General features: G+C 36.8%; 1 protein-coding gene across 1 annotated transcript in view; it reads right to left on the bottom strand.

The window, feature by feature from the left end:
• The window catches only part of ATP6V1A (ATPase H+ transporting V1 subunit A), a 31,375-nt gene extending 19,405 nt beyond the window's left edge, over positions 1–11,970 (bottom strand). Inside the window, exons 1-5 of the mRNA XM_006161820.1 lie at positions 11,880–11,970; positions 7,883–8,011; positions 3,970–4,184; positions 3,576–3,713; positions 963–1,114 (exon numbers count right to left, since the gene is read on the bottom strand). Of these exons, the coding sequence (XP_006161882.1) occupies positions 963–1,114; positions 3,576–3,713; positions 3,970–4,184; positions 7,883–8,011; positions 11,880–11,961 (716 nt within the window). The 5' untranslated portion in view covers positions 11,962–11,970. The remainder of the gene's footprint in view (positions 1–962; positions 1,115–3,575; positions 3,714–3,969; positions 4,185–7,882; positions 8,012–11,879) is intronic.
• Between the last annotated feature and the right edge of the window lie 335 nt (positions 11,971–12,305).

Below are 12,305 nucleotides of genomic sequence, written 5' to 3'. Positions count from 1 at the left end.
CTATGTCGCTGGACTCCCATGTAATCGACCGTGGTTCAAGTCTCGGGCCCGGTGGCTTAAACTTACACTGGGCATGTGTGCATGCGTGCCCAAGATCCTGAGAGGAGAATGGAGGAAAAGGGACTGTGGTGTGGCCATCCTCCCTGGGGGGTGATTTCTCACTTTCTGTCTCTGTCAGTCTGGCGAGCTCACGTGCCCTATAGCAAAAAAAAAAACCAAAAAACCAAAAACCAAAAAACAAAACAACAACAACAAAAACCTCTCCAAAAAAAAAGAAGTCAAAGAAAATGGAAAATGATAGACTACAAATTAAGAAAAATACTGGGTAACAAAATTGTCAAGTTATACGAACAACAATCTGCTAACTACAAGGTAATATAAGAAAGATAGCTACACTGTTTCAGCATAAATTTTCTTCTAGAACTTTAATTTTTTTCAGAAAGTTTTAGAAATAATGCTTCCCTGAGCCAACAGGTGGCAAGGTGGTCAAGATGCTGGATCCCACATGGCTAACTCCAAGGTTGAAGCCCCAAACCTGGCAGTTTGAAAAATATGCCAGGTGTGTGTGTGTCCAAAATCCCAACGGGAATGGAGGAGAGGGGACTGTAGTATGGCCCTCCCCCTGGGGAGTGATTTCTCACCCCCAACTCCGTTTCTCTCTGGCAAGAGCAAACACCCTCCAGCAAAATTCTTTACCAAAAAAACCCCCCAAAAACAAAAAAACAAACAAAAAACCAAATAAATAAAAATAAATAATAAAATGTAAGAGTGGTTCTCAACTGCAACTGTAAAAAAACAAAATCTTCCCTGATTTTGACACTATAATAAGTAACGGCAATAGGTAAAGCCTATTTAAATACTTAGCCATTACTCTAGATAAAATTTGTTATGGTATTAAACCCGCAAAAATCTGCAAAGGTAATAACTCTGAGGCAAAACTATGAGACACAACTCAAACATACGGAAAAAGGGCATCAAGAACTCTCTGGCCAGTCAGCAAAGGATGATTAGCCGGCAGCTTCTCAGTGACAGGCCGAACTTGCCGCACGGGCCACACCTGTACCATGCTGAACTTCTCCTTCACACCTTCAAATTCAAGCTCCAGGACAACATCCTACAAAAAGACAGCAGAATTTTAAGTACAGATTTGTGAATGTTTCCTCCTCCAAAATCAAAGAAAGCAACCCCAAATTCTTGGTGGGAACAGTAAGGTGGTTCATCGAAGTGAGAAAGGACCCTTATACTTTGTATGGTAAAATCTTGATGTATGATCCTTAATTTATTTTTAATAAGATACATTTATTACTGTTTTAATAATTGAATGAAACTTCAGGAGTTTTTTTTAGAAAGAATATATCAAATGAAACAACATAGGTAAAATAAATTACATGTAAACACATGTAATTTTCACAAAGAATATACAACAAGATGCTTCTGGGACTAGGAGAGTGGAAAAGCAAATGCTTTCACAATTTACTTTCCATTTCTGTCTTACTTTTATTATAATAGCCTTACAATGCTTTAATGAAAAATATCTATCAGTTAACAATTCCCAAATATTTAATAAAGCTACTTTTTTTTAATTGCCAGACAGCACATGCACTTGCTAGGGCAAGACAGAGAAAGCACACACACACACACACACACACCCGTGGAGGTAGTTGTGCTGTCTCCCTCCTCCATTTCTCCATCCCATCAGGACTTTGAGCACCTAGGTACACACATGTTTTTCAAGAACCGGGGCCTAGAATTCAAATCATGGAGGGCCATGTGGGATCCAGCTCCTAATGAACAGTGTTTAATCACTACGATATGGGGCTGACCCTAAAAATTTTTAAATACTTAAACTAAATATTTATAAAAGCAAAAAGATAGTAATACAATAAATTTTATTAACTTTGACATGGTTTCAACTATTCACAAACAACTATAAAGTTCATGGTCCTATGAAAATCTGTAATGTTTCTGAAACATAAATTTGAATTGTCTGCTTCAGGGTAGTTCATCCATTTGGAGTGGGTGTCTCTAAGCTACTGAGTTCATTAGTGTACTTCATGGCTCAGAATCCAACTTTTACTCAACTCTTGTCTCTAAATGTAGTACAGTATAGTCTTAAGTCTTCTGAAATGATTAAGAATAATGTTATCTCAACATGTTTTACTGGGAAGAAAGTATATATTGGGTTGTCGGGAAAGTCATGAAGCATTTTTGCATAGAAACTGTCATGACTTTCCCGACAACCCAATACTATGTTTTGTTTTGTTTTTTAAGTTTATTCACTCATTTTTTTCCATGAAAGAAAGAGATAGAGAGAGGTATCCTTCATAGCTCTTCAATGCTACAATTCATCCCCAGTCTCAGCCAGCCTGGGTCACGGTCACACACGTGCCCAGCATGCTCAAGGAGATCCCAGGGCACAAACCCAGGACCTTTCCCATAGGGGTCCAGTTGTATTGCCACTGTGCCACCACCTGATCCATGATGGTCTTCTTAATAAAGCTATCATTATACCCATAAAGATTATGATGGGTATACTATGGATGACACTATCTAACTATAAATAAGATTATAAGAATAAATTTTAAATCTATTTACAGTCATCAAAGTTTTTTTATTTTTGTTTATGTTTTTTTTTTTTAAAGGTTTTTGCCTTAGGGCACAAATGCTTGCCTGAGACAGAGACAGAGACAGTGAGAGGTAAAGTAAGAAATCACCCCTTATGGGGGGTGACCATGGCACAATCCCTTTTCCTCCATTCTCCACCCAGGATCTAGGGAACACATGCACAGGCATCCGGTTTGAGTTTCAAGCCACCAGGTCCAGGACTCAAACCGAAGTTGGCCATGTGGAACTCCAGTGATGTAACCACTATGCCATCTGCTGTACCCCAGGTGTTAAAGTTTTAAGCAGTTTACCCAAAATAATCCATTATATAATTAATTATGTAAAGACTGACTGACAATTAAAATCAAAGTTTATTCTATACCTAAAGAACCGGGGCTTTAAATAAAAGTGCCATTAGGTAAGAAGGCAGAAATGTGTTGTACTTTTCAAAAAATAAACAATATGTTCTACCTTTTGTATTCCCAAGTCCAAATTAATTTTAAAAAAAAAAACCTAAAAAAATAATTACAGATGTCATTGAAAGCCTACATATTAAATAGCAATTCTTTAACTCTTAGGGGACTAAAATTAGGCAACTATCATATCTATTGGGTCATCAGAAAAGTCATGATGTATTTTTCTAGGTAAAGTAGACTTTTCTGACAACCTAATAAATATGGCCACTCAGGAGCCAACCAGTGGTTAAGGCAGCTGGATTCCACAAGGCCAACTGCATGGTTTGAGTCCCAGACTCAACAACTTGAAAAACATACCAGGCATGTGTGTGCACCTAAAACTGCAAGAGGAGAATGGACAAGAAAGGACTGAGAAGTGCTTTTTCCCATTTTCCCTTTCTGTCTCTCCATCTTTCTCTGTCTGTTTCCTGCAAGCACACATGACCTATAGCAAAACTGAAAAAAATAAAATAAAATAAAAGCCACTCTGTGGGATAAAGTTTAAGAAATACTTACAGAAGTATCGTAATTCCCAGGTGGAGCAATGTAAGTTACAGTTCCTCTGTTCCGTGGAGGTAACATAATTTTATGTTTGATGAGCGAGTTCTCATTGACAATTCCATAAATATCTCCACCAGTGATATGACTACCGACCTACAGAACAAATGCATTTGCTATTTAAATCTTCAAATAAATATCAAATACATTCACTTATGCTGCTAAAATTTAAAGCATTTGCCTCACTTACCAATAAAATATATTAATTCTAGAGTCCTGATAGTAGATTTAAAGAAAAATTTAAACTAGGGTTCTGTAGTCTATTTTTATTTGGACTAAGAGTACCAATTCACTAAACATTCAGCTTACATTCTTTCACCAACTTTAGAAATTCTTGGCTATGCAGACATACCCGTAAGTTCTTGCAAGGTGTAAAATCCCATTTGACATCTCTGCTAAGAGCAGACACATTTACTCCTCTGGGGATGTAGATGCTTTGCGTCTGACTGCTGATATCTGACAAAGGTCTTTGAATACCATCAAAAATGGCTCCCATAATGCCAGGACCAAGTTCTACTGAGAGGGGTTTACCAGTGCGGAGTACAGGATCTCCAACAGACACACCAGCTGGCAGCAGTAGTTGAGGAAAATTCACCATGAAAGCTTAAAGATACTATTAAACAGGAAATACCACACTTTACAGGGAAATACCAATGAGCTAAAACAGAGGTTCTCAAACTTTCTCAGGTCACAATATCCTTAGTGTTTTAATAATTTCTTCATAGCGTCCTAAGACAAAAGATATACCTACCAATTCCATGATGAAATAGTTACGTCCAATAAGAAAGAAAACAGTTCAAAGCAGTCTAAGGAATGAGGGGGTGGAGGTGTTAAACTGGTCCAAAGAGAGATGTACAGAGAATCTCAAGCTATGTCCCTAGCACAGCTGTCTGAACTGGCTCAAGAACACAACTTAAATAAGGGTTCCCTAACTAGCTGGCACTGAAATAACTACACCACTGCATATTGTTCACTGCAACCCTATTCCTGTCTGTAGCTATGTTACTGGAATGTATGACGCCTGAAAAATCAAAAAGCAAAATGAAAGCTTGTTATTCTAGTAAGCCAAGGTAGGGTTCTAGGGGGTAAATTTTTTTATATATACCCTTCTTCTTTCCTATTTTTCCCTATAAATCTATCCCTCTTCATAGAGCATTTTGAAGGATATAGCAAGTGGGATCTATGTTCATGTTTTGGCTTGAATAAACTTTTGCTTGCTTAACAAGCTCAGGTCAGACCTTGTAATTCGGGCTGACTCCAAACAATTTATTAAGTATATATAGCCTAACCTCAGAGAAAACAATGTGAAAGAATAAGAAACATAAGCTAAAAAGAAAAAGAATATTACTTTTAATCCTAAATAAATTCACATGAACAGGATATATGTCCCTATTGAGCACTGCACAATTTTTAAATCTTGCAATCAGATCAGAAATTTGTTCCTTATCGATTTTCACATGATACTTGCTTTTTAGCTTAGCAACCAGCAAAAACTCACAAAGATATGACATCATTGACAAGAATACAGTGCAGCAAAATAAATGGAAGTGCTTATTATCTCAAGGTACCAGTTGACGTGGTGTCTGAGAAAATGTCTAATAGTTCTGTGTTAACCTCAAAAATTTAAAAGACCCTGCTGCAGCTGCCCAGGACACCTTGGCACAGAGTTTGGGGACCATAGGGTTAAAAAGAGAAGCAAAAGCTTCTCATGAGTAATTATGCATTAATTATACATTGAATATATTAATGAAGAATATTAGTCTCCTAAAAAAGGATATTAGTAGTACCTAGTTAAAAATTTTAAATCTTAAAAATTAAGGGAACTGACTTAGAAAAGGAATGAAATCTGCAAATGAGCATATGCCCTTGTTCTCATGTATTTGTTGATAGGAGTAAAAGGAATACAACTTTTGAGAAGAATTTAGCAATATATATCAAAACTAAAAATGAGTAAGGCTTTACCTAGAAATCCATGTTCTATATACTGTTTATAAAAGCAAAAGACAGGAGCCAGCAGGTAGTGTAGTGGTTAAGTGCTAGACTCCCACATGGCCAACCAGGGTTCGAGTCCTGGACCTGGCAGCCTGTTCTTAAAATATCTTATTAAAATAAAGAGAAAGAAAGAAAGACTAAAGTTAAATAATTCATAAAGAAAAAAAAGAAAAGACAAGAAACAACTAAATTTTCTATCATAAAGACATTGATTAATAAATTATGGTAAGTCCACATGATAAAGTACGTCTAACTAAAAAAATAATAGTAGTTTCTTTTCTTTTCGTTTTTCTTGGGGAGATTTTTACTGTAGGGCGCGTGCGCTTCCCAGAGAGACAGAGAGACAGAAAGTGAGAAGTCACAAATTATATCCCAGGGAGGATGGTCACACCACAATTCCTTCTCCTCCAGTCTCCTCTTAGGATTTTGGGGATGCACGTACAAGCACCCGTCGTGAGTGTGAAGCTGCCAGGTCCGGGACTCTAACAGCGGTCAATCACGTGAGAGTCCAGCGATGTAACCATTATGCCATCTGCTGGTCCCAAGAACACTCGTTTCTACAAATAGCTTAGAAAAATCTTCAATGCATGCATTTTTATTTCCGATATTTAATTATATAATTTTTCAAATGTACAACAAAATTAAAAGAATTTTATAGTGAACTACCCTACCTCTACCATTTAGATGCCACCATTAACATTTTACCATATTTATCACACATCTATCCATCTTTTATAGTACGTACATCTTTAAGTGGAAAAAAAAGCAAGATGCATCACAGTGCATATAATATGCCATGTTGTGGGGAAAGAAAGGAAGGTAAATTACATATTTATATTTACTCAGATTTGTAATTGAGAAATTAGAATGAAACACGATAAAAGGAACCAGTGAAAGTGATTCTGTGTGTGTTTGTGTGTTTTGGAAAATTGGCCACAAGTAGGAGGACAAAGGTAGGTAGGGCTGTCACTGTACACATTTCATTTATTTTAAATCTTTAAACCATGTGAAAGATTATCTGAAAGATAAAGATAACAATAGAAAAAAATCTTTTAAATTAGTCATGGTTTTATAGCTACAAAGATTTACATTAATTTTTTCAGATGATTTTATTTTAATTTAGCAACTAGTACTCATACAGAGAGAATGATGGCCTGCAAGCATATGTTTTAGAATGGGAAAAAAAGTTGGGGCCAGCAGGTAGTGTAGTGGCTAAGGGTACAAGACTCCCACATGACTGACCGTGGTTCAAGTCCTGGACCTGGCAACTTTCTCTCTCTCTCTCTCTCTCTCTCTCGCCCCCCCCCCTCTCTCTCTCATTCTGTCCCTCTCTGGTCAAATTTAAATGAAAATAAAGTTAAATAAAATAATTCTTAAAAAAAAAAAGGTGTTATACTCCCATATAGCTGACCATGGTTTTGAGTCTCAGACCTGACAGCTTAAAAATCACACTGGGCACATGTGCATGCATGCCAAATATCCCAAGAGGAGACTGGAGGAGAAGGGATTGTGGGACGGCCATTTCTGCTGTGGGTTGATTTCTCACTTTCCCTATGTCTCTCTCTGGCAAGTACATGCGATCTATGGCAAAAAAAAAAAAAAAGGGGAAAAAGTTGTAAGAAATATATCTTGATTTAACACTCAATGAATTAATTCTGACCTTGAAGATAAATCTAAGTAAAAGATACAAATGAACCCCCCCCCACAAAAGTGATTCATCTTTTTTTTTTTTTTTAAAAGTGATTCATCTTAACGAGGCCAAACTCTTTATCTGCTTTTTCACAGAAAGTTGAAAATACTGTTTAAATGCCCACAGTAACAACCAAATAAATAGTAAATTTTTTCTAGTGCTAAGGTTATAATGTAACATCATCTAGCACTACTCAATAGAATAAGGTAGAGAGTAGCAACTGATTTATGGATTTATTATTTTAAGCAGAAACCTTAATTTGAGAATTCTTACCACACAAATGAACAGTTATTCTGCTTACACTTTCTTCAACAGTCCCACTGAAGAAGAATTCCAATCAGTTTGCAAAGTACTGAAACATTAAGAGCAATAAAAGTTCAGATGATAGTAACTTCTTAAAAACAGCCCTCAATTCTAGTACTTTTCTCCCTTTCTTTAATATACTCCTATATACAGCAGGTCTCTATGACACTGGCATTTCATGCTCCTAACATCACTGATTGCGGTTGCTTCTATGTTTGGCTTTAATCCTCAAATTCCAACATATAGAAGGTGGCAAGAAATTGAAAAAAAAAAAGGATACAGGTTTCTTCATACACCTGAATAGTAGCCATGTCACCTTCCAGTCGAATAATCTCTCCGACCAACTCGCTGTGGCCCACTCTCACCAGCTCGTACATGGCGGCACCTGCCATGTCGCATGCTGTGACCACTGAAGAGGAACAAAAGACGGTTTTGATAGTTTCGGATTCTAGCGCTCTGTCAACAGTTTATAATTTCACACAAAGATGTACTTTTAGCATATGATACAGAGAGGTAAGCAAAATAAAGCAAGGCTAAAGATTATTAGTTATATAATATACATAATAACTACTTTCAAATGTTTGAAGTTCTGAAGGCAAACTCTTACCTGGTAACAATGAGGCACATTCTGATCAGTCCTAGGTTGCTATGCTACATAAAATGATGGTTTTTTAAATAATAACAAAAAATTGGAAAGTAAAAATTGGAAAAGCAGCTTAGTTAGCATAGCCAGCTGCAGTGGCACTGCAGTGACAAAACAATCCCTAATGTTGAGGCCATATGGGAAGGTCCTGGGTTCATATCCCAAAGTCTCCCTGTGCACTCTGCCTGTGATTTGGGCTGGTTGCTGTCAGTGATGGAATCGTGGCCAGAGGACCCTGTTGGAGTTGATGTTCTGTCACTCTCTGCCTCCCTCTCTCAAGGAAAAAGTAAATAAAAATAAACTTTAAAAAAAAAAGGAAAGAAAAAAATTTTAGCTAGTAGTATGGTAGAATGTCACTATTACCTTTAAAAGCTAATACCTAAAAACAACATTTTACTAAAGCTTATACCAATGGTTTTTGTTTTTTGTTTTGTTTCTTATTTTGTTTTTTGGCATAGGGTGAGGGTGCATGTGCTCTACAGAGACAGACTGTGAGAGGGAAAGTGAGAAATCACCCCCTAGGAGGGATGGCCATGCCACAATCCCTTCTCCTCTGTTCTCCTGGGATTTGGGGAACAGTTGCACAAGTACCCAGCATGACTTTCAAACCACCAGGTCCAGGACTTGAACCATGGTCAGTCATGTGGGTGTCCAGGACCTAACCACTACACAACTGCTGGCCCCAGTTTATACCAATGATTTTTAAACCTCTGTGGGACATGAACCCTTTTGCTAAACTAATTATAGTTTTACCTCATAAAACTCACACATGCATCTACAAATTTTTTTTCACAGACCATATAGGTTTATAATTTATCACCACTACTGGGTAAATTCCCAATTAAGATCCTTCACTTCTTATAATTACCAACTCAGAATTTGCACTTACTATTTTAGAGCACATTGTCTAGTAAGCAAAAATTACTTTTCTGGCAGGGAAGGAAAGTTAACACATTTTTAGATATGTGTAAAAAATAAATCCATTTTAATATTTAGACTTCTGATAAAACTGATTAGAACTATATAATATTTCAGTGTAAACTATTGAAGTATTAATATTTAAGTAACCTGTTTTAGAACAATGAAGACTTTATCATTCCATAAATATTTACCTCTACATGTACTATTAGGTCATTGGGAAAGTCATGATGCATTTTTGCATACAAAAATCTGTCATGGGACCAACAGGTGGCATGGTGGTTAAGGGTGCTGGACTTCCACATGACTGACTGTGGTTTGAGTCCTAGACCTGGCAGCTTGCTTTCTGGCTTTCCTTCTCTCTGTCTTCCTCTCTCTCTCACTCTGTCCCTCTCTGGTCAAATTAAAATAAAGTTAAATAAAATTATTATTATTATTATTATTATTATTATTATTATTATTATTATTATTATTATTATTATTATTATTATTATTATTATTATTATTATTATTATTATTATTATTATTATTATTATTATTATTATTATTATTATTATTATTATTATTATTATTATTATTATTATTATTATTATTATTATTATTATTTTGGAGAGGTTTTTCACTATAGGGTGCGTGCACTCGCCAGACAGATAGACAGAGAGACCGAAAGTGAGAAATCACCCCCCGGGGGGATGGCCACGCCGCAATCCCTTCTCCTCCATTCTCCTCTTGGGATCTTGGGCACATACGCACACGCGCCCGGCATGAGTTTTAAGCCACCGGGTCCGGGATTCAAACCACGGTCAACTACGTGGGAGTCCAGTGACATAGCCATTACACTAACTGCTGGTCCCAAATAAAATTATTATTAAAAAATAAATTAAAAAATCTCTAGGGAAAAAAACTGCCATAATTTTCCCAATGATCTAATATATAATAATAATTAAGATGCATTAAACTACTAAAGATAACAAAGGTGGAAAATCATATTTCAGGGGCCAGCAATTGGTGCAGTGGTTAAGGTCCTAGACTATCATATGGCTGACTGCAGTTCGAGTCCCAGACCCAGTGGCTTGAAAATCATTCTAGGCATGTGTACATGTGTGCTCAAAATCCCAGGAGAAGAACAGAGAAGGGACTGTGCCGTGGACATTCCCCTTAGGAGATGATTTCTCACTTTGCCTTTTACTGTTTCCCTCTGGTAAACATAAGTGCCCTGTAACGAAAGACCTGCACCCTTACACCCACAACAAAACCATATTTCCTAAGTCAGAACGGGGGCCATTTCTCTATTATGTTATTAAGTACTTCAGAATTAAAAATGGGCATTCTAGCCCTGTGGCCTAGTGGTTAAGGTAGCAGGATCCCACATGGCTGACTGCACAGTTTAAGCCTAAACCCAGTGGCTTGAGAAACACCAGGCGCATGTGCATGTGAGCTCAAAATCACAACAGTATGGAGAAATGGAAGATAAGGGATTGCAGCATAACTGTTCCCCAAAAGAGGGAGTGCCCTAATTCTCTTCCTCACTGTCTTTTTCTCTCCGGCAAGCACATGTGACCTCTAGCAAACTTTAAAAAAAAAAAAAAAGAGAGTTAAAAATTGGTTTCAGGAGCAGTTTACATTTCCATAGAATATTTTTATATAAATTCTTTGATGATGTTCTTTTATCTTTTCTCTAAAAGTACTTGTGTCTGTCCTAAAGACCTTTATGATCATTGAAGGGGAAATAGTTTTTCTGAAATGGCAAGGGATTGAAAACAGTGAGATGTAGACCCCTTTTATTACTTGCCAATGAGTTCAAGTTCAAACGTCAAGCTCTTGGGGAGGAATAAAAAGACAGTGACTGTCAGTCTTCATTTTCATAAATTAAAAAAAAAAGTTTCACCACTTCCACTCTGGGATAAGAACAAGAAAAACACTACAGTATGAGGCTTATCAAAAGACTTAAGAGAGAAATTAATTTCCACGGCACCTCGGACAACTACATTTGGACATTTGGGAGTGTTCAATAACAAAATGAACACTGGAATGAGATTTATTTGAAAAGGAGTATCTTAAGTTTTGGCAAAACAGACATAAACTTTAAAACTGCTTCCCATTATGGGACCAGCAGTTAGCGTAATGGCTATGTCGCTGGACTCCCACGTAGTCGAACGCGGTTTGCGTCCTGGACCCGGTGTCTTAAAACTCACGCCGGGCGCATGTGTGTACGTGCCCAAGATCCCGAGAGGAGAATGGAGGAGAAGGGATTGCAGCATGGCCATCCCCCCTGGGGGGTGATTTCTCGCTTTCTGACTCTCTGTCTGTCTCTGTCTGTCTGGTGAGCACGCACGCCCTATAGTAAAAACCTCTAACTGCTTCCCATTATTATATCAGATCATAAGACTTCTTTGCCATAGGTAGGTAGTTGCATGATCTGAAATGATTCAGAAGGACTTATAAATGCAAAGAGCAAAAGCTGATATTGCTAAAAAATGTTTCTTAGGCAAGTATTACTGTTAGAAGAAAATTAATATTTACGAAAGACTACTATCTGCAAGGTATCATATATTCAAAGCTATAAACTTCATAGTTTTTAAGCTCAAATTTATTGAAAAAAATTAAGCCCTGAACTTAGATAATCAAAGTTAGGTCCACCTTTATGATGAATATATTTCTTCAGTTTGAAAACCACTATGAGCCTTAACTCTTCAGACTGTTATGCACCACTTACCTGGTCCTGAGACTCCATGCACATAACCAAATGTGCTTTCTTTATCTTCATCAAGTATTTTAGGTAGCTTGGAGAAATCCATCTGGTTAATTTACCTATGGTTAAAAATAATAATAAGTTATAATTACAAATCCTACAGCAGAAAAACCAATGTAGGTAATCAACTCGTTGGTGTATTTTTGAATTATAATACCTCTTCAAGGTAAAATAAAGTGTAAAACTCTTAAAATTTAGTTAAGTACTTCATTCCTGGATGGTTCTATGGTTCTATAGATGCTCCTCAACTTAAGATGGGGTTACAATAAGCCATGATTAAGTTCAAAATACCATTGGTCAAAAATGCATTTAGTATCTCAATAAACCCATCATAAAGTCAAAAAATCCTTCAGTGAACCACTGTAAGTCAGGAAGCATTTGAATATTTTA

The sequence above is a fragment of the Tupaia chinensis genome, unplaced genomic scaffold (assembly GCF_000334495.1).
Source record: "Tupaia chinensis unplaced genomic scaffold, TupChi_1.0 Scaffold139218_1, whole genome shotgun sequence".
Taxonomy (NCBI): Eukaryota; Metazoa; Chordata; class Mammalia; order Scandentia; family Tupaiidae; genus Tupaia; species Tupaia belangeri.
The sequence above is the reverse complement of the archived record's forward strand: the minus strand, read 5'-3'. Positions and strand labels throughout refer to the sequence as shown.